Genomic DNA, 27505 nt, shown 5'->3' with positions numbered 1-27505 from the left:
AATAGAATAGATTTTTATTCAAGTAGACTTTTAAAAGTGCTTTTGAATCGTCAAATAATTATTTACCACTGGTTCGGAATATCGTTCCTACCGAGAATAGTTATTTTTTCGAATAGCCGCTAAAATTTTGTCCCGGGCTAATCTATTAACTAATTGTCAAAATTAGGAAAATTATTCTGTCGAGTCTTATGCGGAAGTATCTAGGAACCCACCGCATTATTGTCCCAAGAGAACTACTATCATTATAGGATTTATGGAAAGGGGTCACGACCTTCAACAATGAGACTCTAAAGAAGTTTATTCTAAAAGTTCTATAGTTATGACCGCGAACAGGTAAGCGCAGAACGCCCTTCAGCAGGGTGGACTGACGATATAATAAGGACCGCGACACGGATGGGAAGTGGTTCGATGAGGAAGGCTGAGGACCGGGTGTGGTGGCGCTCTTTGTGAAAGGCCTATATTCAGACAGTGAAAGGATGATGATATATGAATTAATTCACTAAAAATAAAGACCCTCCCTAGTCCCTAAGATATTATTCTATCCATTCTATGACTGAGGAAAAAAAGTAAGTCACGATGACTGTCCTATACCCAAGATTAAAGGCATCTAATAAGCATCTTTGATTCAAACAGAAGATATCTATACCGCAATACCGCAAATTGATGTTACAAATTACAATCGGATAGAGAAAACTGCAATGGAAGAATCGTCATTTAATGAAATAGTTTACTCAGTTTCTTATAAATTCTGAGAATAACCCACTATTAAGTAGGTAATTTACTATTTTAAATGCCTGCATAACTTAGCTTACTTACTGCTAATTAACTATGCAACAAAAAGAGCAATTAAGTTCTAGTTTTTTTGACGATGATGCTGAGTGCTAATCGTCAAAAATAACTTTAGGAAGAAGATTTTAATTAGGTAGTCTTTACCAAGTTTAGTCATTTTATGGATGTCATTTGTTCAATAAATAGTAGTATCATATTGGTGAAAATTATTAAGTAAAAGTCGGGTGGTTATTCTAAGAGTAAAAGTGAAACTAAGGTTCAATAATAAACGTGCACTGGTCTGAGAAGTCCATGACAAACTCAGCCCGGTATTGTTTTTATTATCACCATCTCAAAATATCACTTAAAACTAATTAAAATATAGAAAACTGCTTTACAAATGCTCAATAATAGATAACTGCAACCGCAAATCTATCATTTTACTTTAACATCCAAGAAAGTTGTGAGAAAATAAAATTTTCATCGAATCTTTACGGAATGACCCATCACGAAATAGAAATCCAAGGGACACAAGTCTCGGCACCGTTTAATACCCTTAAATCGACATTTGGGAGCGAGATCGACGCAAATTATTCATTAAAACCGTCATAATTGGCCGTAGAAATGTAAATGGCCGATTCTCCTTTGAAATTAAACTTGATCGAGATTTTCTAAAACCGGTCGTTATCCGTCTTGCTATCTTGATTGACGAGGAATCTAATTCATGAATAAGCGTAAATATTCAATGAATTAACCACGTAAATAAAGATGTAACGGTATCTATACCTACGAGTATTTTATAGGTTGTAGTAAGTAAACCTAAGCAATCCGAGCCATCAAATTAAAACAATTGGTTATAACAAAGTATTCAATGAAAGCAGATAAGTAAATATGTAATGGTACCATACACATTTATAGGCTTTAGTGTGTACGCAATTTGACTGATTAAATTAAAACGATTGGTTAAAACGAGCACCTAACTCCAATTGAATAAATACGTTACCTTTTAAATAGTTTGTAATGCATCCTGAGTAATGTACTTCTTTATAGAACACACATTTCACGACACAAAAACACACACACACACAATAAAGAACAATTGTTTTTATTTTTTAAACACACATTTAATTAAAAAACACAGGATCACACGCGTATCGATCTACGCGTCCGCGCTCGAGCGAGTTTGAAAAATTCTAAAACGTGAGAAGAGCGCAGCAACCTTGCGCTCACGTGGGAAAGAGACGGGTATAAAAAACCGGGCCTCGATGCGCCGACGCAGGTGGGGTACAGGTATCAAACAACCCTGCGTTCTCGGATAGACGGGGTGTTTTTTTTACTGTTTGAAATAGCGACAAGTGTCGTGAGGGATTGCCAGAAGACTGATGGCAAGACTGACAGCACACGAGTAGATAGCTGACAGACTGCATTTAGAGATCCGCAAAAAGTATCATCAGTAATGTGTATCGATAAACAAGTCGAATATTTTATATTGGAACCGATACTTTCACAACTTATTCGATGCTTTGCATTTTCAATTTAAACCTCGATTCTAATAAATTTATTTTTTTAAACTTGTTCTGTTTCTTTTAATAATTTAATGATGGCCTTTGTATAGTTATTTCCGAAACTTCTCGAAAATGATTTTTTAACTGGCATAAGGACTTGTCTTTTCAAATAAAAATGATAGGACATGATTTGTAAAGGGACCCAGACCAGTGGTTCATTAATAAAAAACACTACTGTTAGAAATATTGTAAGTATCTCAACATCCTTCTGATTGACATTTTTGTTACTATAATTGCACCTATTTACCTGCTCTTATTGCTATCTGTTATAGATATATAATAGAACTACATATTTACATAGTACCTAAGTATGCTAGATATGGGATGCCACACTTTTTTACATTTACAATAATTTATAGGGTCACTTCGGCTTTCAGCCATAAGATAAGGATTGTCTATTCTGGAATATTAAATTTTCTTCGCGGAGCCTATCCGAGTCGTGTTTTAGATCAAAGTGCGGTGCTTACTTGTCAACATAACATTACATCACGCACATTTGGGACCCCAGCTTTGTCAAAGCGGGGTCACGCTCCAGGAGTTACGTTGTTACGTCTTATGGGTCTGTTTGTCGATGTATCGATTCAGGTATCGAGTAAAACACCGATGTTTTAAATCCCTTTACGGAACCTAGCCGAGTCGTGTGTTAGATCAGAATGCGGTGTTTACCTGTCGACGCAGCAGTATCATCACGTACAAGGCTGGGGCCACGCTTCGGCGGTTACGTTGAATACGTCTTATGAGTCTGTCTCTATGCGTCTATGATAAGAACATTATGATTATGGAATTTTCATAATGAAGAAATAGATAATTTCAATCCTGATATCTTAGAATAATCATCTCTTACTTTTTCATCTGACTGACTAACAGAGAACGCACAGCCTAAACCGGTGGATCTAGAATAACTAATTAAAATCCTTTACGTTTATTAATCTAGAAACTTGACAGAATTTTGCATGTAGGTTCTATCACCCACTCGGAAGGATTTCAAAACATTCTAACGGAATCCTGGAAAATCCTCCCTGCGGAAAAGGATTTAGGCCTGTCAATTTAGTTTAGAGATTGTCTACAACAGGATTAGACCATCTACACAGACTACTCAAACCCAGAGCAAAACTAGCTAGGCAGGTACAATAGCTGACAGTTGTAACAAAAATTTGAATACATACCTAAAGGCCAGTGAGCCAATTCCAAACATAATAGTCTACCTAATTAGGTTTTCCTAACATGACTAGTAATTTTGAGACCATTAAGTAAAATACTAATAATAAATAACTTGACGTCTCGTTCTATTGAAGATGCAAAAGCTACAAATGACTCGGCCATGACTTATTTTTATACTTACAAAATATTAACTAAGTGCTGGCCGCGTGGAATTTTTTCGTCAGTCCTTATTGATTCTTTAAAATCGTCATCATCCCTACCCATATCCCTACCCTATATATGCGAAATCTCGAAATTTTGTTGGTTTCGTCTTCGTCGGTTTATTGGTTTTTTGGCTTGTCCTTCAATCACGTTGCATCAATCGCAACGAAGCAACGGATCGACGTGTTTTCCGCATGGGGTACTTAGGTATTTAGTTAAAGACCTGGAGAGTGAAATAGTGACTACTTTTCATTCCGGAAAATCAAACAGTTCTCACAGGATTTTAAAACCCACGCAATGTGCAGTCTGGTGAAATGTACCTACCACACTTTTTTTTTTAAATTTACAGACTTACAGCCTAAAAAGCGCGCTTGCCTAGAAGTTACCTATTTTTACTCTTTACTTGAAGATGCCCATTCAATTTTCGTAAAAAATCAATACAATTTTTGTCCGGAATGATCCATCTGAACCATCACTAGACGGGTCATTCTGAACAAAAAATTTCGCGAGCTGTCCTTGTTGATGCCCAATGTTATACTAATTTTGACAGCTTCATAAAACAGATTTTCGTTTGAAATAGCTCTTTTATATGTACCAATTTGGTTCAATGCTTGTCGCCGATCGCGCCAAATGCAAACAGAAGCAAAAAGTTAACCTTTATGCCTTTCCCCGCACAGGTGCGAGAACAATACGCGGACAAACAAGAAATTTAATTGTACGCCACTGCGCATGCTCGCGTCACATACGTAAATATGTACTGGAATAACTAAACGAATACACAACGAAAAAAATTAAGTTCAATTTGCTATTATCTGTCAAAAAATACAGTTCTATGGGAGCGACAACTGTAATAGTTCGTTGAGACGGCAATCCAACATGACCGGAGAGAGATCAGGGGCAATGGATTCTGCCTGCGAAGCCAGCTCACACACCCGGCATTACATTGGTAGCCTAAGTTTGACGTTAGAAACTTAGGTTCCTTCTCCGAAAGACCCTATCGTGGCGAAAACTGAAGTTCGCCACGTTAAAACAAATAAAAATAGCGAGAAAACGAGCAGATGGGTCACCTGGTGTTAAGTGATTACATTCGCCACATTTTATCAGAGTTTTAAAGACTTAACAGAATTTGACTGAAGATGGGAATAACTCGAAAGATACATCATCACCTTTCCTAAAGCTATGCAGAAGACCGCATAACGGGATCACAATTCAAACAAGCAGATATGTCTGACCAATTATTTTATCTTTGACATTCATAATATCATTTTATTAGTTACCTATCTCGAGGTATTTTTAGCAATTTAAGTATTTAATTTTCTCTTAACTATGGTTTTAACTCAGTTTAATTTCGCGTTCTTAATTGGCAATTTAGGCAATCAATCTAAGATTCATTTATACTTCTAATTAATTAAACAGCTCTAAAGGATCAGTGTAGGAAATTAAAATAAGAATTTAATTTAAACTACTGAATAACCTTAAAAGAGAATTACTTCCTAGACTACTTGAACTATCTATAACATTTTTGAGAAACGTAGTTTTAATTTTTTTGTGACGTCCAAATTCATAGTTCTTGCACGAAGAGGTGATAACCCTAATACTTACTACCTAAAAATTAAATGAACTGTGAATGCGGAAATGATTAAGTTTCGAATACTAATTTGATTAACAAGAATCGTCGAAAAAAGATCGGTGTCACTTATAAAACTGGTTGGACAAATCTGATTTACTTTAGTAAGTACCATTAATTAAAGTTCTAAAAAGAAGTTGAGAATTTCTCTATATTCTAAAACTCACCCTTTTTCTCCAGGTCCAAGCTTATTACTCTCAACAACAGCAGTAGCCCTGATCCTATGATCAGGCTGTTCTCCCAATAGTTTCTCGAACCGTCCGTTGCTCAGGCACACTTCACTTTTATCACTTCTCACTTCACTTTCCTTCACTTCACTTTCAACGATCACTTTAACACTTTTCTCACTCGAATCCTTTTCGTGTTTCTCTGGTTCGACTTTGTCAATTTTCTCGGGTTTGTTTTCTAGGATTTCTTTCTTCTCTTGTATACCGTTCGCTATGAGTGGTGCTGGTTTCGCCTGTAACGATTTTGGTTGAGATTTCGGTGAGGATATAGTTGGTTTACTCTCGATTGCACCGTTTTCGTTTATGGATGTCACATAGACTGTGGAGTTTGCTATGTACCCGTTTAGTTCCTTGTTCTCTGGCTGCGTACGTTTCCTCTTGTTTAACTGTAAAAGAAATATATTTTTTACTACACAGGAATTATAATCTTTAACACATTATAATTACAAAAGACCTGCAGAGAATCTTTACCTTTGCAGATTTATATATTCATCAATAATGTAACCGCTTATGTTAAACTGCATTTAATCCACAGTAAAAGAGTAGCCTCCGACCGGAAAGATTTCGATTATCAATTTTCATCCTCGTCATAATATCAACCAGTGGACATACATTGCTGAACATAATAATAATAAGCCTTTTATTTTCTCTCTTCATTTCACATTTGGTTATTTTACAATATAATTATATACTAGTCATTATGAACAACATCATATTAAACAATTATAACTTATCTTACAGTAGTTTATATTTTTAGATAAACAAAAAAAAAAAAAAAAAAAAAAAAAAAAAAAAAAAAAAAAAAAAAAAAAAAAAAAAAAAAAAAAAATCGATAACACTATTGCTGAACATAAGAGGAGTTTATTCGTAGTGTACTCCAACAAACATAATTTGGCTCTCATTCATTGAATACTGACCAATCAAACTCTGAATGAAATTCTGCAGATACATATCTATATAATATTATCTATGTCTGTGGTTTTCTAAAACTATTAACAATCCCGTGGGAACTCTTTGATTTTCTGGGACAAAAGTCTGTGTCCGTCCCCGGGTTGAAATCTATCTCTGAACCTATTCCGTCCAAATTGGTCAAACGGATAGGTCTTGCAAAAGCTAGCGAACAGACAGACAGATTGTAGGAATACAGATAACAGACACACTTTCGCATTAATAATATTGTGGATATCCATGATTAGACAAATTAACGCTAAGTTAGCAGCGAGTTTATTTTAGCTATAAACTCGAGAATCTAAACTTTAAAGTTTTAATTCACTCCTAAAGAAACAGCTGCATATTATTATCATATTTATGTTATTTTGTGGACATCAGCAGACCACTTGTTGCTCCAATTCTTTCTGTCATGTCCGTCCTTCCAGTTTTTACGAGCGATTTAACTTCGAACATGGCGGCCATGTAAATCCATTAGCTTTTTGTCACAAAAAGCGGACATAACTCTGATAATTTTACGGTTCCTTATTTGAGTTGGAGTTTTTGTGATTACTTGAAGCATTTTAAACGTGACTTGTCACGGCTAATGAAAATATGTATGAGAATTTATTTTTTTGCACGATAGGCTTTTTCCTCGACAGGCATAAATAATTTTGTAGTAGGTAGCTACCCTGAACGACATAATCTCTGTTCTTGACCACAATCATGCCTAAAGAAAGCAAAGATGAGGTGTAAGTTAGAGTGAAATTGCCTATACTCTATCTGCGGAAACAACTTAGTACCTACAACGCTCTCAATCTGTTACGTACTCCCATACAAATGATAGAGACAAAAATGTCAGTGCGCGTTAACCATTTGAGTCACCACCCAATTAAAAAACTTTCGAAATTCAATTCGAAAATGCTTTCAAAAAACATTCGAAATTCAATTCAATAATGTTTTCAATAACCATCCGAATTTCAAAAAGAAAACATACATAGTTTCGTTTGTGATTGGTTGGTGACACAAAATGTTTAGCCCCGACTGAGATTTTTGTCTCTATCATTTGTATGGGATTACGTAACAGAGATAGCGCTATACTAACTTATTTGCGCGGATAGAGTATAGAAGATGCATATTCACTATTGCCTTGATTTTTTTTTCATAAAAGCCGTTTCGAATATTTCGCCACTGTCCGCGCTCGCCTGTTATTGCAGGAAGTGTACGATTTCGCGAACTGTTTTGCATTTCCTCTGAAAAAAGGTTTGCAATTTATGTCCTAAAAACCATTGTTCCTAACAATGGATTAATTTTTGCGTTCCGTTGAACTCTTGTTTGTTTACAGTTTACCTACAGTGTTATTGTTGGAATCATTTTAATGATTTGCTTTTAAACACATATTCGTTTTCGGGTTGTTAAAATGATCCAATTTTCAAATCAGTTGGGAATATTTCAACTAAGTACATAATATTATGCCTGGTTAACCTGGAAAGGGTACAATTAAGGCAGTTTTAACTATATTGTTACACCTAATCGGCTTCTACGTGGATTATCGTTTAGTGGTCGTCGTCCAAGGTCGTCACGTCTAGCGGTTGAATCGATGACTATCCGATATCGGGTCGGAGTCGGATAGTGCGAAAGCGCTCCCCATACTCACAGATAATACAACGTAATAAATAATACGTGCCAGATGTCCGTGACACAATCAGGGCGAATGTGACAATGTGCAACTGTTATAAACATTATATTATCTTACTCGCATATAATATATAGTGCGCGACTGGTTGAGATGGCAACCGGGGTGGAGACGCCCCGCACACCCGCACAGCCCCCGTGCTAACCCATTTCGGGTGTGCGGGGCGTTCCCACCCCGGTTGCCATCTCATTCTGTCGCGCACTATACCTATGAAGCTAGAGCATCGAGCTTTGTAACTGCTGATCGCCTATCTACATCATGCTCTCGATTTGAACAAAGTGGTCTATAAAACGCTACAAAAAAAAACCTTTTTCGTTTCTGTAGACAGTAAAGGAATGGCCCGTGGTAGTATCTCTAATCGAAGCCTTTCATTTCTTTTATGATATGTACATTTTGAGCGAATACTTTGATGACAGTAAAAAAAAAACGAATTTTTGTAGGATGAATACTTACTAGATTCAAATACCTTCTAAATTGGTCATAAATAAAAGTGGAGCGAAGCGAGCGCAAACATTTTTCTTTAGTTTAACTGATGGGACACTTTGCAAAATAAGTAATCCAATCTGAATTTGCAACATGGTGGTCTACGGAGGTACCGCCAAAGACACATCACAACTGGGTTTTCATTCTAAGCATCACAATCATCGATGATCACAATCAAAGGACCTAAAATTGGACCACTTCTTTTGCGATAATTGCATACTCATAAATATGGCATCGCAAGTAAAAACAAAACAAAACCTTCTATGAGTTCTACCCTAATCTTTAAAATCGTGAAACATCAGTCACGATTGCCATTGGTCGTTAAATTTTATCGATCTCTGAGCTATTGTACCACCCCGCCCGGCGTAATATAGCCTGTATGTGTTACTACAGAGTTGGTTAAAGTAAATTTAGACTATAAAATTCTGGCCAAACTCTTTGCTAGAATAAATGATCATAAATATAATACTTAAATAATTTAATAACTGTAGCTTATACAAGTGTAAATTAAAGATTTATAACACCCCCGACAAGTGAAGGTTACAATAACTAGAAAAGAGCTGATAACTTTCAAACGGCTGAACCGATTTTCTTGGATTATAACTAAGAACACTCTCGATCAAGCCAAGCCACCTTTCAAACAAAAAAAAAACTAAATTAAAATCGGGTGATTAGTTTAGGAGCTACGATGCCACAGACAGATACACAGATATACAGATACACAGATACACACGTCAAACTATAACACCCCTCTTTTTGGGTCAGGGGTTAAAAATTAAGTAGAATGCGGCCCACAACGAAATTAGAGCACTCAGACTCCACGCAGTCTTGTCTGTTCTACCCCTAGAATCCTAGATAAAGCGCAAAGCCAGAAGTTTGCGGAGGAAGTCCTGAATGAAGTGAATCAGTGACCTGAGTGAAGCAGAATGAAGTAGCAATGAAGCGAGTCTTTTGGTGTTGCCTATTTAAAATACTCTAGGGATAGGAAAGATACGAAAGCGTGAACTCAGATTTGAAACCACTTTTTAGTTTTGACTGATATTTTTTAGTCAAGAGTACTAGACTCATTAGTCAAATAGATTTATTTTTTGCAGTTAAAAGTAGTTTTGACAGGATAAGAGTTTTGACAGTAACATTTACCTACTTATGAGTTATAACAGATCATATACCTTCTATATAGGTACGTAATGCTCATCTCAGCACTCAAGTGTGAGCAATACTCGACCGAGGCTTGTCCCACAAAGCAGCGTTGTCAAACACCGAGTTAAACACTTGCTTTGATGCTTACAGAGACACCTAGATATAATGTATGTTACAGGTACTTGCTAACTTCGATATAATCCATATAACTAGCTGATGCCCGCGACTTCGTCCGGGTGGATTTAGGTTTGTGAAAATCCCGCCGATTTTTCGTGATGAAAAGTAGCCTATGCTACTCTCCGTCCTTTCAACTAAGTATCTCTGTGCCAAAAATCAAGTCGCTTGGTTGCTTAGTTAAGGCGTGAAGGAAGGACAAGCAATCAAGCAAAACACAAACTACTATAATTATTGTACTATAAGTATGTATAGACTTAGATAGATCTCCCTTCTCATTCTGAGAGGAGACCCGTACCCAGTAGTGGGGGGGAAATGGGTTGGAAACAAGACTTAGATATCTATTTGTACCAAATAGTTACGTCAATGAGGAAGACGCCTCGATGATGATGATGATGACGATGATGATGAACTTACTTCTACAGAGAGCTTGGACATGTCGACCGGCGTGATCCGTTTGAGCGCCGACAGCCGCTGCAAGCGTTGCCTGGCCTGCTCCTCCACCGCGATGAGGAAGGCATCTTGGATGATGTTGTGCCCGATGTCTGATACTGTAACAAAATATAGCTCCCTTTAGTTTGTCTATACTTGTTGATGTACACACAAGATGAATAAACTAATTTTCTTTCTTTCTTTCTTTCTTTCTTTAGGTCATAGGTAGAGGGAGCACTGAAATACATACGTATAGTGCGCGGCAAACAACTTAGACCTGAAGCAGCGTCGTGGGAGAAAGTTGGGGAATCCGCGAAGCGAAGTCGATGTATCAACCAACCGCGTGGACCCACCATTCGCCAGCCAATCGCGTCAATGCTCAAGTTGTTTGCCGGGCACTATATCTATGACAAGCTGATGCCCGCGACCTCGTTCGCGTGGATGTAGGTTTTTCAAAAATCCCATGGGAACTCTCTGATTTTCCGGGATAAAAAGTAGCCTATGTTCTAATCCAGGGTATAATTTATCTCTGTTCTAAATTTCAGCCCAATCCGTTAAGCAGTTTTTGCGTGAAGGAGTAACAAACATACATAGTACACACACATACACACATACGCCTTTATAATATTAGTGTAAAAAATTTCAAACGCATGATTTTATTAAACATAGCCATTTGTACTATTGTAGGCTAGTTGGTATAATGTTACCTTTGCCGTGAAAAGGTATAGCTACCTACCTACGTTACCTTTTCACGGCCAACCTTGCGATTTTCGCTCGTTCCCACTAGTTAAACTGATTTGACACCAAGAGCCCCGCCAGAATTTTAAAAATTTACAGAAACCTACAGACACACATATTTATTTCTAAAGCGTGTAGGCGTGTCTATAAAATTTCATTGAGTCTGATTAGTTAATATTCAAATGAGCACCAAACTATGTCTGTATGGAAAGTGCTGCGAAGTGCGCAGGGGCTACTTCTCTAGAATGAATGAATTATTCAGAGACTGAAAAGCTTGCTTACCGAAGACTTGCTGAAGTTACAGACTAAATACACTAAGGGGATATTTTCCCATCAAAATAACTCATGAAAATCCCTTCCTATAAGTAGCAAATATCTTCTAAAGTACTCAACTAGGTACGTACTTGATAATTCATATTCAATCAGCAACCCTAAATTCTTGGACTGCCAGAGAAATGACTCAAATCTTTTGCAACAACGCCATTCTATTCGCAAATAAACCTAAATTCTCCTGTAATAAGGTAGAAAATAGAATGGACAAAACAAATAGAGTAGTCGGAAGTTAGGCAATGAATGATTAAAATTATACAAGGGATTATAATCTCTATATCACGAGCGATAGTGATCAGAATCGAGTGTGGTATTTAATGCGGGAATGAGGCAAGCGTTGACTAATGTAGGTATTGTAACGCCCTCACGAGGAATATTAAATGTATAAGTGCACTCTCACACGGGCACTTGATGTTAATTTTTGACACCTTTCGTCATTTAAAAGTTAAAACACGGGTTGAAGTGTGCACTTACAGTCTTTAGATCAAAACGATGAATGGAGACTTAAAAACTTTGAAAAAATGGTCTGAAACATATTTTCATAATATAGAAGGAGCAAATATTCTTAGGGAGTCTTAAAAGTGCCCTTAGAAAACAGACTACTCAAACAGATTTAAAAAAAAACCGAAAAAAATCATCCGTACTAACTGTGCTAATATTATTATGAATGCGAAAGAATGTCTGTTTGCTTTTTACAGCCCATTCTTTTAACTGATATCGACAAAACTTGGTATTGGGACAGCTTGTATCCCGGGGAAGGACACAGGCTACTTTTTGGTGGCCATTTTTGTATAACCCCTGGCACAGATTTAAGAGAGCATGCCACAAGTATTTAAGATAATATCTCCTTCAGATGAAAAAAAAATATATATTATAAAAACACGACTGCCCTGCCACAGTGAATAAGTTTTTTTCAAAAAAATTATAGTCACTCGGGATGATGTAAGGTTTGTAACAATAGGTACCCCATAGTTTAAAATCTGTTCGGGCATTTTGAAGTGGAACAAAAAAACTCAAATGGAAAAGAAACATAATACATGAACCCTGAAAACATTACACTCCTCTTTTTGAGCAGTTGTGTAAAAATATATACTAAGTATTTACTAAAGGCGCCGTATGTAAGACCCTTTATCACAGCACACAGACAGAATAACAATCAGGGAAGATAATGCAGTCATTAATTGCGCATTTAGATACCGATATAGGCACCGCAGCTCGCTCATTCAGGGAAATATCTGCACCATTTGACATATACTCGTACATAGTATTGCCAAATGCCACGTATTTTACGGGTCACCCCGTATCTCAGGGTATGATAATACAGAAACCCGTAATTGCGTAAAAAAAATACGGGGTAAATAAATCTCCCATATTTTTTCAAATTCAACTGAGTCTGAACTGGTCTGAGAACTGAGGTAATCGTTATCTCATGTATTGTAAAATCTATTGCTTTTAAAACGGGTACACGGGCAGTCTGAGAATTCAAATATTATTTGATAATGTTTTAAGGCTTCCCAGACGCGAAACCTTAGGAAAGTTATAAAACTACCTTGGCAACGCTGTAATCTATACAAGTAGCTATACGTAGAACTGTTAGAAATCTAAGACGAGTATCTTTTATTAGGTTTTGTAACACAATGTATGCACTACATAATGTAGACGTCCACGGCCCACAGCAGCAGTGCGATCATAATGCGTAAAACCAGTTAATAAAGGTAAAAGATCATGTCAAAGGGGATTAGAGAATAAAGGCGCACCCATCCACAATCCGTGCCATTCTGACCGAATCCCGCCCTTTCCGGTAATAATACAATAATGATCGCTTTATTACAGGTACCTAGAAGCCTAAATAAAATTTATCTAAAGGATAAAAGATATGGAGGAACCGAAACATAACCAAAACCACTAAGACCCGTCTAGTCAAAAGTTCTCTACGCTTCGGAGATGTGGATGCTGCGACCAAGTGAGGAGAAAAGAATAGGCGCTTTCGAGATGTGGTATTCACACACAACACGACACGACACAAGTCCATTTTCGAAGAATTCAACATCAAGCAACGTCTATCCTCTATTTACTTACTAAACGGGCTCGTGTTCTCACTTTTTAGGGTTCCGCACCCAAAGGCTAAAATTTTCAAAAGAAAAATTACATTTAGTTACACGTGTAATGTACCTAGGTATGAAGTCGAGCGAGCATATTAAAACAAAATTAGAAATCCAAGAGTGAAGCTCGCCCGACTTCATACCTAGGTACATTACACGTGTAGCTAAACAAAAGTTATTTTTTACTTTTTAGTGTTTGTGGTTTTGAAGTCGGTTTTATTTTTCTTTTGAAATTTTTTTATTTCACAATTTTTAGTGGCCCTACTGTACTATAATATCCTATACCCAGTTAAAAACCTACTGTTTACTAAGCTATTACACTGATCGCGAGCAATTTGCTTTTATCCATTGAGGAGTTCTGTTCTCCATCTCCGAAGATATTCATCAAATCTTCACCAAATTTATATGGGACCACCTGCACAGTATATCCTTTCAAACAAAAAAAAAATATTTCCAAATCGGTCCAGGGGTCTTCGGTACTCGGGGAACATACATTAAAAAAAAAGATTCCGACGAATTGAGAACCTCCTCCTTTTTTGGAAGTCGGTTAAAAACGAAATTCCATGCAACGGTCATAGTCTCATTATCTTTAATCACAAATTATTTTAACCAAATCGTCACCCCTTTTTGTCGTTCACGACTAATGATACCTGCCTTCTACCTGAAGAAGCCCAGAATTCAAAAGATGGCCTTTCAACTGCCTTCCCTTTAGAAAGGCTTTGTCAATGGCCGGGTAACAAACTTTTCACATGATTAATTACCTGTTACCGGCAACACTTTTTGAGAATTAGCTAACCCGCTCCGACTTCGCTTGATTATAACTTATATAAATCCTGTTAATTACCTATCCCGAATTTCGAAAAATCCACCCTTATACCTTGTCTACATTCCGATCCCGAAAAATCCAGTCTTACCTTATTGTCTAAATTATAAAAGACACCTTGTCGAAAATTTCAGCTTTCTAGATTTCAAAATTTGGGCTGGGCGTTGATAAGACCGTGAATCGAGACTCTTCTTTATACTCGTACATGTATTGATTCTGATTGCCTTGTGGAATTTTGGAGAATTCGCCTTTACCTGATTAAAATGAAACAGGTCCTACTCCAGATATTTTCAGTCACACGCAAAGGTACTTAATGCCTTTTCAAAGAGTTATTAATAACCACGATCGAATTCTCCCACCAGACATCGTGATAAGGTGAAGAAGGCTATAAGACAAAAGTTGTAGACATATAATGAAACTTTCCGAAATTGTAAGTGAATTAACTTAGACGCAACTTGGGAATAACTTGCAAAATCTTCAGAAAGTTCCATCGGATTGATTTGATAGGACTGTTAATAAAACATTAATTAAGTACGAAAGTTATAGATAGGCTTGCGGGAAATACAAGTTTATCAGATAAGTGAGAGTAGAGAGTTAGAGACTAATATACTGATAATAGAAGATATATTTATTGATACATAAAAGAAAAGCTACTGAGAATGGGTCTCCTCTCAATATGAGAAGAGTTTAGGTCATAGTCCGCCACACTCTGGCCAAGTGCAAATTGGCAGACTTCACACATCTTTGAGAACATCATGGTAACCTCTATCACACACAGGCACATAATCCCTAGAGTTAAAGGTGCGTGCCCAGGATTGAATCTCGGATACCCCGACGATATAAGCCCGAAGACAACCACTAAGCATCTACGAGTATAATGTACTACAGGCACCTACTTACATAAGTGAAAATAAAAATCAAATTAAACTAAGACCTCATTGAAACCCCAACATTACAATTTACAAGCTATGATAATATTATTTTAATACCCACCTCCTAAGGATCTAAGATTAAAAACCACTTTTATTTACATAACGATATGAACTTTAACATTAGTACTATAGAACATAAATTCCTTCACGCTTGCTGATAATGATAGCACTATCAGAAAACAATCTCATTTAATGCCTTGACGTAAATTATACTTTATTACTTGACCTGTAAAGTTCAAATTTGTAAGCTTTTAAAATTAATGTTGGTCACTTAGTGCTCTGCTAACTTCGAAACCAGTTCCTTACAGTCTTCCACATAAATCCTACAAGCAAATATAATCTCTGTATATTAAAGTTTAAAGGTTAAATCATCGTGTCTCGTTTATTACGTGATGTGTGGTCAGGTATACATTCCTTAGCTGATAGAACCACAAAACGGTACATGGTACAAAAAGTAAAAGGTGTTACCGAATTATGAGTCTAGTCTCCAAATATACACGCTTGCTTTTGTTTTTAAAGATTGATAATTAATTCTTCTGTCTTGCTTTTGTTTCGTTTTATCTATAATATTTTTGTTATATCAATCAATCAGCCTGTTTGTAAAAATGTAGCAATCTATCAATCAAAGAATTTTTAGAATCGGGTCATTATTATTTCCGGAAATTACCCCCTTCATCTACTTACAAACACCTCTTTAGTCTTTAGTGTAGTGTATCGAAAAGTTAAAACTAACTAACTGACATAAGTATCAAGTGTCAACGTTCAGTTTAAAACGATGCTGGATCTAGAATCTTGAAGTGTTCTCCATATAACGTTGACCCATCTATTTTATCTACCTACATGTTTTGTTTTAGTCATTATTAAAATCCAATTTCTGTAAGTGCAATCCTCATTTATTCCACGTTCATGCATATTGTGGAATCTGCCTTCTTCTACGGTGTTTTCATGAAAATGCATATGTTGTTATTTTATTCAAGGGGCGTGTAAATAATCTACTCTCTTTGGGGCTACTTGGCTTACTACCTACCGAGAAAAAAATTGGAATAGATAGATATTCGTATATGTAATATCAAACTGTATGGAGATTCTTGCCTGGTTTTGTCTCCAATAAGTCGGTTTAGTTAGTAGGTAGATCTAGTTTAATGTTACTAATAATCCTAATAATAACAGGGCTCTCTCCGTCACTCGTTTCATACAATCGTAGTTCCAATTTCATTTGAATATTAGGCAACCAAAGTCCATGAAATTTTGCAGACATATTCCAGAAACTAAAATCTGTGTCTGTGGTGTTTTAGATTTTTCTAAAAATATGTAAGTAGTTTTAAAATTACAGGGGCTCAAAGATTTGTATGAAATTTTTTAAGACCGCGTAACTTTGAAACCGATAGTTTTAACAGAAATCTGGAAAACCACAGACATAGATATTAGTTTTTAGAATATGTCTGCAAAATTTCATGGACTTTGGTTGCTTAATATTCAAATGAAATTGGAACAACGATTGTATGAAACGAGTGACGGAGAGAGCCCTCATAAGGGTTCCGTTTTTTGCCATTTGGCTACGAAACCCTAAAAAGCAATGATGAGGTCTAGGTAGCAGCTCGCTAGCCTAGAAGAAGCCTCTTCACACTTGCCTTACGACCTGACATTGCTTCTAAGCCAGCCATATCAAAGTATGTACCTTCACTAAAGATGATCATTTCCTATACTGGCCTAGCAAGTAATGAATCCCACGCCTTCTGTCTTGCAAGAGTAATCGATCCGCTGCGCTGCTAAGCTCGTCGAGTTTGTTTGAGATTGTTTTTAGTCTGTACAGCGTCTGGCGTAAGTTAAATTAAATTTCTCAAGTTAGTTTTTGTAATGACTTGTGTTACAAAATTTTGCAGTGCTCTGTGGTGTACTTTAGCGCAATCTTTTCACTTTTAGCAGACTATTTTTAGGGTTTCGTACCTCAAAAGGAAAAACGGAACCCTTGTAGGATCACTTTGTTGTCTGTCTGTCGTGTCTGTCAAGAAACCTATAAGGTACTTCCTGTTGACCTAGAATCATGAAATTTGACAGGTAGGTAGGTATTATAAGCACAAGTACAGGAATAAATCTGAAAACCGCGAATTTGTGGTTACATCATTAAAAAAAATTAAAATATGTGTCAATTTTCAATGTAAGATAACTATACCAAGTGGGGTATCATAGGAAAGGGCTTTACCTGTAAATCTTAAAACAGGTTTTTATTTATAATAGTTTTTGATTTATCGAGCAAAATGTTGCAAAAATTACCCGAGTACGGAACAGCCGGTTTTCTTTAATTTATAAACTAGCGTTTGCCTGCAATTAGACCTGCTGGCAAGTGATGATACATTTAAAGACGAATGCAAATAAAGAAAGAATAAAGAAAAAAGATCTTGGTTTATATCGCTGTTCCGTTAGGAGTTGAAACCCAGAAGGTAATTTCCAAACAATATACCGCGATGTGGAGGAGCAGTTATGTGTCGAATGGCTGTAATGACATGGCGTGACTACGCATCTCGCCGTTACGTCAAATTGTGACTCAGATAATTGCGAGTCATGGGGATTAAAACAATACAATCTTTTCTCAGAGCGGCATTTATATTTTTAAAGTTCCGTACCTCAAAAGGAAAACGGAACCTATATAGGATCACTTCGTTGTTTGTCTGTCCGTCTGTCCGTCTGTCTTGTCGGTCAAGAAAACCTAAAAGGTACCTCCCATTGACCTAGAATCATGAAATTAGACAGGTAGGTTGGTCTTATAGCACAAATCAAGGTAAAAATCCGAAAACCAAAAAAAAAATATATTCATAAACAAAGTATTTTCGATTTTCAAAGTAAGATAACTATACCAAGTAGGGTATCATATGAAAGTGCTTTACGTGTACATTCTAAAAGAGATTTTTATTTATTTTTAAGCTTAATAGTTTTTGATTTATCGTACAATATGTCGAAAAATACCCGAGTACGGAACCCTCGGTGCGCGAGTCTGATTCCTACTTGGCTGGTTTTATTTATCTTGAGGGATCCTATAAAGATATCCATATTAATTCATACTTCCGTAGGTACTAATGTCGTAAAGCCCCTTCCCTTAGCCGATTTTGACGAGGTACTTCAGTTTTTCCGGTTTTACCCCTAATCAGTTTCTAGGAGACTTCGTGCCGGAACGCTAAACCGCTTGGTAGTAAGCCACGGCAAAAGCCTTCCATTACACAACAAACAACAGTGATTAATCTTACAGAACAACTATGTATTAATAATGATCGTGACTCATGCGTTTTAACTGGTTTTATCAGTCATCAGGAAAACGTAGTTGTATTGCCACGTACCTAAACAACTGGTTACCTATGCCTAAAATATTTTAAAGATGAATAATAAAAAAAAAACGACTCGCGCTTAAATAGGTATGTATTCGAAATCGAAAAATCCCACATTACAGGAAAATTATTAAAAGGTGAACATGTTTTTTCAGCGGAGGTATTATCTGCCTACCTGCAATGACAAAAATTCCTATGCCATTGAACGTTTTCGTGGTTTTGGCCAGAAAACTGCGGAATGTCATTCAAGGCTTTTACAGGAGAAAAATTAAAACCATAATGTGTTAACAATTAAACTCTCAGATAGTAAAATCAACCCGTATAATGCAATGTAAATCGGTCGGAGCGCAAACAGCAACTGAAGCTTGTCGTTCCACGCCACGTCCTCGCCCTAGCGCCATCTTTTTCGTCTCGATGGAGGGGGCTCTGACGTCACGACCACAGCATAACTACCAACACCAAGCAACACCGAACGTGAGAACGAGGTGTTGCCAACACGGCCATGCTGCATGGTGCCCGCCCCGGGCACCCCACGAGTCGGGATAAAATTACTGCAAAATAAACAACCGTTAACACCTGATTCACATTACCTACTTGTAAGGATCCTTCCTAACTTCCTAAGCAATATTGCCCATTCATTGTCACTTATCACTTCACAATCATACGACAGCTTGCAACTTAACAAGACACCTCCACTATGTACTCGTAAGATCCAGGAATATTGTCCATTCGTTATCACTCATCACAACAACAGCTTTCAATTGAAAGAACAAAACAACCGCATCTAAAGGGACTTTGCCACACTTAGGGGACCAGATTTGTCGTAGTTGAAAACCAACTGCACTTAAAGAGCGTTTCGCTCACTTAAATGCAGCAAGTTGGTCAAGACCACTTGCACTTAAAGAACATTTCGCTCACTTAAGCGTACCAAGTTGGTGAAGACCACTTGAAGATCACTTGCACTTAAAGAACATTTCGCTCACTTAAGTGTACCAAGTTCACCTTCAAGTTCCAAGCATCATAGAAGACCACTTGAAGACCACTTGCACTTAAAGAGCATTTCGCTCACTTAAGCGTACCAAGTTCGCCATCAAGTTCTAAGCATTATAGAAGACCACTTGAAGACTACTTGCACTTAAAGAGCATTTCACTCACTTAAGCGTACCAAGTTCGCCATCAAGGTCAAGCATCGTAGAAGATCACTTGAAGACCACTTGCACTTAAAGAGCATTTCACTCACTTAAGCGTACCAAGTTCGCCTTCAAGTTTAAGCATCGTATTCCAATGTGATATTTTATATTCATGGTACAATATTCCCAATTATCTTTCGAATATTTTATCAAAGTTCAAGCTTCGTATCTCAGTGTGATATCTTATATCCATGGTGCAATATTCCAACTAATTAATCTTCCAAAATTTTATCACGGCTCGCTGTATCAATTATGTTGCTATACATACTTAATTTTAAATAGATTACTCAACATAATACACAAGGTAGCCTTGCCAACACGGTTTTTAATACTCCATGAATATTCTTTAAAGAAGCAATGCATTAGCACTCACGATTAAGATCAGATCATACCTCTTTACTAAATCTCAAAATCCTTTACTAAATTCTGAACACATACTCAATGCCATAGCATCGTGCACCCACACAGTGCTCCGACACTATTCATCCACGTATGCAATCACCACATTATCTTTATCTACCGCGCATCCACGCAAGGGATCACCGGTGACTAGTTCACCATAATACAAGGTATTTGATCTCATAAGAATCATATTTGATCTCATCCATTTTATTTTAACTATCAATGCTTTATTATTATAAACGGATCATTTGATTGTAAAGCTGGTGCTATCAAAGTTAACTTTAAATAATTATTATCATACTAAAACTATCACTTTTTAAACTAATCAATATCTTAACTGCAGTTATATTAATGATTTCGCTAGTTCACTGCATTATTAATTACGAGGGTTGGTCACCAAATATAATCTTATAACCCACAAACTATTTTAATTCATGAATTACTCTAGTATCAAACAATAATAATAATTGGTATTTCATATTCCATATAAGCAAATATTAATTACGCTATCTCAAATAATTATTAGGCTAATTAAAAATGATAAACAGAGAGTCATGGATTATGAGCGACACCGATGCATGCCACTGCCAGAACCAAGACTTTCTTTTTAACTCATTCATCTGTCCATTCACGCAGGGAATTCATCTACTGCCACTGTATGCTATCTAATATTCCTATTCGCACAATATACTCTTACTGTCACTCTTCATTATTTTCGGCCTGTCCTGATTATAGCACAGAATTGCAGCTGAGAGCATAAAAATGTTGCATTTGTCTACCCTCTTATTGTAATCTTTTAAATGAGAATTTCTCAAGTTAATAATACCCACTTAGCTATCCGGACAAGAATATTTCTTTGTTCAACGCAAATGTGAAGCTTTTACCCACATTTGTAATATTAGGTATTAACTACCAACATAAATCATAGTTATTTTTTTTTAAATATTATTCTAATTTGCATTATTAATGATATACTATGACTTTACAAACTAAATAAAGCTTCATTATCATATTATACACACCACAATCCGTAATTATTATTTGTTTTTGAAGCAGGTACCCAACAAATGCAACAAAACTTTTGAATTGAACAGACTACAGGCAATAGTTCTAACTCTGAAGAGAAATATTACTTTCATCGTTACTAGTCTGTCTGTGTCTATTTTATTAAAATATAATGTACAATCCTTTTACCTTCGTTCTAGTTCAATCTAATCGACTTGTACATGTATACAAAACGGTTCTCTGTTTGGATGGACAAAAAATAGCTAAAATGCTTTCAGAGGTCAATGTGTATACGAGTCTACTATTACATTATTACATTACTTTTCTCGGGGATAAACCAAATCGGATCACTCTGTTACATTCCGTCCAAGCAAGTTATTACTCCCTAGTACCCAATAGGTACATACCTATAACGTAAAAATAAATTCGCTTAACGCAATTGAATCAAAAGGAATGTTAACACATTTTGTTTTTTTTTTTATTACCTTTTTGTAATTCTGCTAAAAACCCTTGTATCAACAAAAAAAATTCAGCTTTATCTTTAAATAGAAACCTTACGTAAAATTATTCATCTTGTATGCCAAAAGTACGCCCTAATATTATAACGATCTAGTCAATCATCATATTGTAATGCATGGTAAATTATTTTGACGATTCAAAAGCATTTGTAAAAGTTTACTTGAATTATTATATCATATTCTATTCTAGTCTAGTCTATTCTATTCTATTGTATATTGAATAGTATATCGAAAAGGGGATGCCTATGTCGATGAGCACGCAGAATATAAAAAAATAAAACTAAAACTTCATATGTAAATAATCTTTACTGTAATAATTTAAAGTTATTATCTATCTAATTAATTATTTACTTAGGTAGCACTAAGGTAAACCTGTACAGTACTTATTTAAAACTGCAACAAAGCCTCTTTTTTAAATATTTACTGATTTAAATAACCTGTATAGCAATAATAATAGATGAAACAAAAGAAACAATATTTAAACAAAACTAAAAAAATGGCTAATCCAAAAATGTTACTACAGTGTGCATGAACTATTGAATGAATATACCTCAATAATATGATAATACGATATAAGAAGATTGTGATAACTTTGTTAACCACTTTTTATTTGTAAGTACTTTTTTTTTAAAGTCTGATTAGTTATAATAGGACATAATTTGAAAACTCCCATAATCTTTATTTATATGTGACCTTTTTATTTTATTTTTATTTAATGACCATATAATTAATTCATAATTTTTGCTATTCATATTTCATATTTCATAAGAATTGTAATATTACCTTTGATTATTTACATATGTTTTACTTTGCAACGCCCCAACGGGGCTTCATGTTGTAATATTATGATATATTTTTTTTAATTTATGATGTAAGACATGAATGCAAATAAAGAAAGAATAAAGAATTACCTCTATAAAGATACGAAAATTCTAAATATAAGTCACTCGTACGCGCTTCAAACTTGTATTCCTATCAGGAAAATAATAACAGGATATATACACTCCCAATTATGCTTTAAAAGAAGAACAATTACGAAAACTTCCCTAAAAATAGTATTATAAACGTATGGATGTTATTACTTACCCACACAATTATTCAATGTAGATAATATGAAGTACTAAAATGGATACTTGATATCATGTGCGTAAGTACCTACCATTGTAAATGTAAATAGCTGTAATTCCTGATATCCAAAAGACTGTTATGCTCTTTATTGATAAATAAATGTTTTTAAACTGAAATCCCTTTACTAACGATTTTGATATGCGCGGACAACTACTTCCAGTATCTATAAACGCCTCGTGACATGTTTAAAAAATATACACTTTTTAACCCCATATATTATGTAACATTTACTTACAATTAATATAATAACTTATTATTATAATATTAATATTGACATTTAATTAAGAGACATGTTACCATAGAAATTAATTCACTTTTTGGTCTCATCAGGATTATTTGTACGGATTATTCCTGATGAGTATTAAATATTTGCATGCTTATGAAGTAGAATATGAAGATCGCTACTTTAGTTATAATTTTGAACTCAACAACTGATATTCAGCAAATAAATAAATTTCATTTCATTTCAGTATACGAGTTCGGGATTGGTTATCATGATTTATATCTCTGAGCTAACATTTTACTTGTGAAGTTTGACTAACCTAAGACATTCTTCGATTACTTTTACCACTACCACTATAACATTTTAACTTGTTCGTCTACCCACATGTTTAATATTTTTATTATAAAAACTTCTATGTAAATAACTAGCTCAATCGTCACACGTTTTTAAATTATTATCTTCTAAGGACGTATATTACTGAAGCTACTATAATAATTGACCCACTATAATTTAAATAATATTTTGTTCGAAAAAAAGTTGGGACAAACGTGAATTTAACATTTAGTTCCAAAATAAAATTCGAACAAACTAAAAATTAACCATTTTAAAAACATATTCCTTTGAATTTGGAACTAAAAGACAATTTCGTTTACCGATCACTATTCCCACGAGGGCCACTTATAGACTGTACGCAATATTAAATCGTGCCAGACTTTTAGCTGATACCTTCAACTTAGTTTAGTAACGAATTATCTCACCTGAATATACAAAAGTTTGAGAATACGATTTAGTAATTTAAACCATATTCACTTAATCTTTAATAATTATTCAAAGTACTCACAGTTTCGGTATCTTTACGAGATACCTTATTACGTTTCCATCGCGGCCGACGGTGTCCTGGCACTTGAAGACCTCTAGGTGGAAAAGTACGTTTGCGTTTCGACCGATTTTTCCTCAAAGCGTAAGTTACTACACACTTCTGATGTTAACAATTAAACTCTCAGATAGTAAAATCAACCCGTATAATGCAATGTAAATCGGTCGGAGCGCAAACAGCAACTGAAGCTTGTCGTTCCACGCCACGTCCTCGCCCTAGCGCCATCTTTTTCGTCTCGATGGAGGGGGCTCTGACGTCACGACCACAGCATAACTACCAACACCAAGCAACACCGAACGTGAGAACGAGGTGTTGCCAACAAATGTGAAGCGCATTTAACCGTCGGACCCCGAGCCAAGGTTGACTGGTTTTTGCCATCATGTCGATATTATTATTTTCATTTTTTAGGGTTCCGTTTCTCAAAGGAAAAAAGGAAATCTTATACGATCACTTTGTCCGTCTGTCTGTCAACTTCCCGTTGACCTAGAATCATGAAATTTGGCAGATAGGTAGGTCTTATATCACAAGTAAAGGAAAAAATCCAAAAACCGTGAATTGTGGTTACATAAAAAAAAAGTGTATATGAAAAAAATATTTGCTAAATCACATATAGGTAGATGGCGCAGTCCGTCGTTAACTTGCAGTGTTCTGCATAAAAGTGTTAGATTTATCTTCTGGTACGGAACCCTTTGTGTGCGACTCCGACGCGCACTTGGCTGGTTTTTTTCGCTAAGCCGGTTCGAACTTCGAGTACAGCCCCGTAATTCCAAGGCTTTTGTTAGGTAGGTATCAGTAACTTTTAATTGAAGATAACTTTTAATTGTAGATACGTACCTACCTAACGTTGAATTCGTTTGTGATCAAAGACTTGAAGATTTAAAATTATATTTTATAGGAGCTAATTAATAGGTGTCTTTTTTACAGGCTTATACATTTCTGAATGTCAGCCTATAGGTGTCTGAATCTCGTTATTTTAATGCCTACCTAAAATACCACAGTTTTATGATGATACGCGGCGATAGCCTAGTGGTCGGCGTCCTAGTCGGGCGGGTCGGGGGTTCGATTCCAGGCTTGCATTTCTAACTTACGGAGTTGCCTAAGCAATTAAGTGTTAAGTTTAAGTTTTAAATAGGTATCACTTGCTTTAACGGCGAAGGAAAACTGACAAACGTAAGAAAACCTGCACCTGAGAGTTTTCCATGATTTTCTCATAGGTGTATGAAGTATGACAACCCGCATTTGGCCAGTGTGGTGTGCTATGGTCTAAATCTTTCTAATTTTGAAAGGAAATCCGAGTTCTGTGGGCAGGCGATGGGTTAAAAGAAGATGATATGGGTTTAGTTTAATGACCAAAGTTTGTTTGTTCAAAAAATTTACTGAACAGAACTTGATAAAACTTTTACAATCTAGGGCTATAGCCTAAGATTTCTATATATACTCTACTATTAGCGACTAATGTTTGAAAATAGTCTAGATATATAGATAGGTAGTACTTAATTCGAATAAATAAGTATCTAAGTAGGTATTATCAATTACATAATTATACTTAGGTATGTTAAAAACTTGGCATCATTAGGTAGTTAAAAGTAGGGCATAAGTATCGATTTTTTTATATGGATGCTTGGACCCAGTGGTAGAGTTGCTTGGTAGAGCAATTAATTGCTCCCCAAAATGGGGTGTAGGTTCGATTTGTGTTTCGAGTAGATGCGATTTCAGTTAGTCTAGTTACTTATTACCTAGGTGTATCTATTCTTTATTTGTGGTCTTAGTAAATCTAGTTATACAAGTATTTTTTTATATTTTACCTAGGTTTATTTGTGGTCTAGCTAAATCTATTTATACTTGCTTAGGTACTCATTGCCACATAAGTAACGGTATACGTACAGCTACCTATCTACTGCAGTATTTTAAACTAAATTTACGACGATAATATTGTCTCTAATTAAATTAAATAAAAAGAACATTTAAATACCTCTATACCTTACTTAGAGCATTAAGTTATAACTGTGAAGAGCACTACAAAATGCAGCGAGCGCCGCGACCAGGAGGTCAATCACCCCGACCTGGCCATCAACTTTCCACCACTGACCACTGAGTGACCATCACACACCACTGGTAAACCCAAGTATTGTTCACAAAACACTGGTCTCCAACAATAATATTCATTTAAAGTAACACTGACTCGCGACTCGCGAACGCTGACTCGACAGTCGACAAACCGGTGCTGTTTCTCGCTCACACAGGTTTTTGAACGGTGTTGCTGCGTAATCGATTTAGTTTTACTCGTTTTCTAATAGGAATCTTGTTGGAAGTGTAAGTGTAAGCGTACTCTTCAGCTAGGATGGCCAGATGCCCCGTATTGTACGGGTTACCCCGTATTTCAGGGTATGATGATAGAGAATTACGGGTGTAATTGCGAAAATAAAATACGGGGTAAATGAAGCTCCCGTATTATTTCCAAATTCAGCTGGAGGTGGCTGGTGAAACCAAACCCTGACGTTTTGTCCAGTAGAAAGAAAATTTTCCTTGTGCGGCAATGCGTGGACCAACCCACGTAGTCGAAACCGACTCAATGTTGATACTGTTAAGGCGGAATTACAAGACGTTAAATTATGTAATTTTAAGTTAACGTGCAAAAAGCTGTTTTTCGAACAATAATTATTAAAAAAAATCTATGTAGAACAGTGTTCCCGTAAAAAAATCTAAAACCCGTATTTCTGATGCTGGTAACTCGTAAATCAAGAAGTGACAGGTGGCAACCCTTTCTCCAGCACTCTTTATTTGATTCCTTTATGAACATTAACGTTTCGTGGTCCTTTTAACAGATTTTGACTGTATAAGGCTTTTAAGGAACACGTCCTGGAAAGTTCCTCACCGTCTAGCTTACTCAACAAACCCACTAACGAGGCAAGCCCAATACCGCTGACAACACCGGCCAAGCAACCTCAAAGGCTATACGTATGACCGGCGACTACGTAGCCCGTACTATACCGCGAATACAAACCACCTGCGATACGGTTCTAACTACATAACTCTTCACAGGTTATGGAACTTTGTCGCAGTAAAAAGTTCTCTTTGTTTTACTGGATTTGAGACTAGCCATTTACAGAAGTGCCGTTTAAAGACACACCTATTACAAAGTACCTAATAATCTGTATCTGTATTATATAAAAAGAAAAGCCGACTGACTGACTGACTGACTGATCTATCAACGCACAGCTTAAACTACTGGTGTGATCTGGCTGAAATTCGGCATGCAGATAGCTAATAACATAGGCATCCTAAGCTAAGGCTAAGAAAGGATTTTTGAAAAATCAATCCCTAAAGGTGTAAACCATTTGAATTTGAAATTTGCGTAGTCCACGCAGATGAAGTCGCGGGCTTAAGCTAGTATATAAACAAGTGTAAAATATTAAAAATTTATAACACCCCCGACAAGTGAAGGTTACAGTAACTAGAAAAGAACTGATAACTTTCAAACGGCTGAACCGATTTTCTTGGATTATAGCTAAGAAC

General features: G+C 36.0%; 1 protein-coding gene and 1 long non-coding RNA gene across 7 annotated transcripts in view; one reads left to right on the top strand and one right to left on the bottom strand.

Annotated features, from left to right (window-relative positions):
- Positions 1-27505, bottom strand: part of LOC123873358 (protein PALS1) — a 166165-nt gene that overhangs the window by 129397 nt on the left and 9263 nt on the right. For 3 of the 6 annotated variants that reach the window (XM_045918187.1, XM_045918191.1, XM_045918192.1), the window contains exons 4-5: positions 10387-10520; positions 5490-5935 (exon numbers count right to left, since the gene is read on the bottom strand). In XM_045918187.1, the coding sequence (XP_045774143.1) occupies positions 5490-5935; positions 10387-10520 (580 nt within the window). Of the gene's footprint in view, positions 1-5489; positions 5936-10386; positions 10521-25961; positions 26226-27505 lie in introns of those variants that run through there. The other 3 variants (XM_045918189.1, XM_045918188.1, XM_045918190.1) reach the window with 3 other exon arrangements.
- On the top strand, positions 16630-26750 carry LOC123873395. Its single transcript, XR_006797685.1, has 3 exons — positions 16630-16644; positions 26302-26306; positions 26670-26750. It is a non-coding gene; the product is annotated as an uncharacterized LOC123873395 (long non-coding RNA).

The sequence above is a fragment of the Maniola jurtina genome, chromosome 16 (genome assembly GCF_905333055.1).
Source record: "Maniola jurtina chromosome 16, ilManJurt1.1, whole genome shotgun sequence".
Classification (NCBI taxonomy): Eukaryota; Metazoa; Arthropoda; class Insecta; order Lepidoptera; family Nymphalidae; genus Maniola; species Maniola jurtina.
The sequence above is the reverse complement of the archived record's forward strand: the minus strand, read 5'-3'. Positions and strand labels throughout refer to the sequence as shown.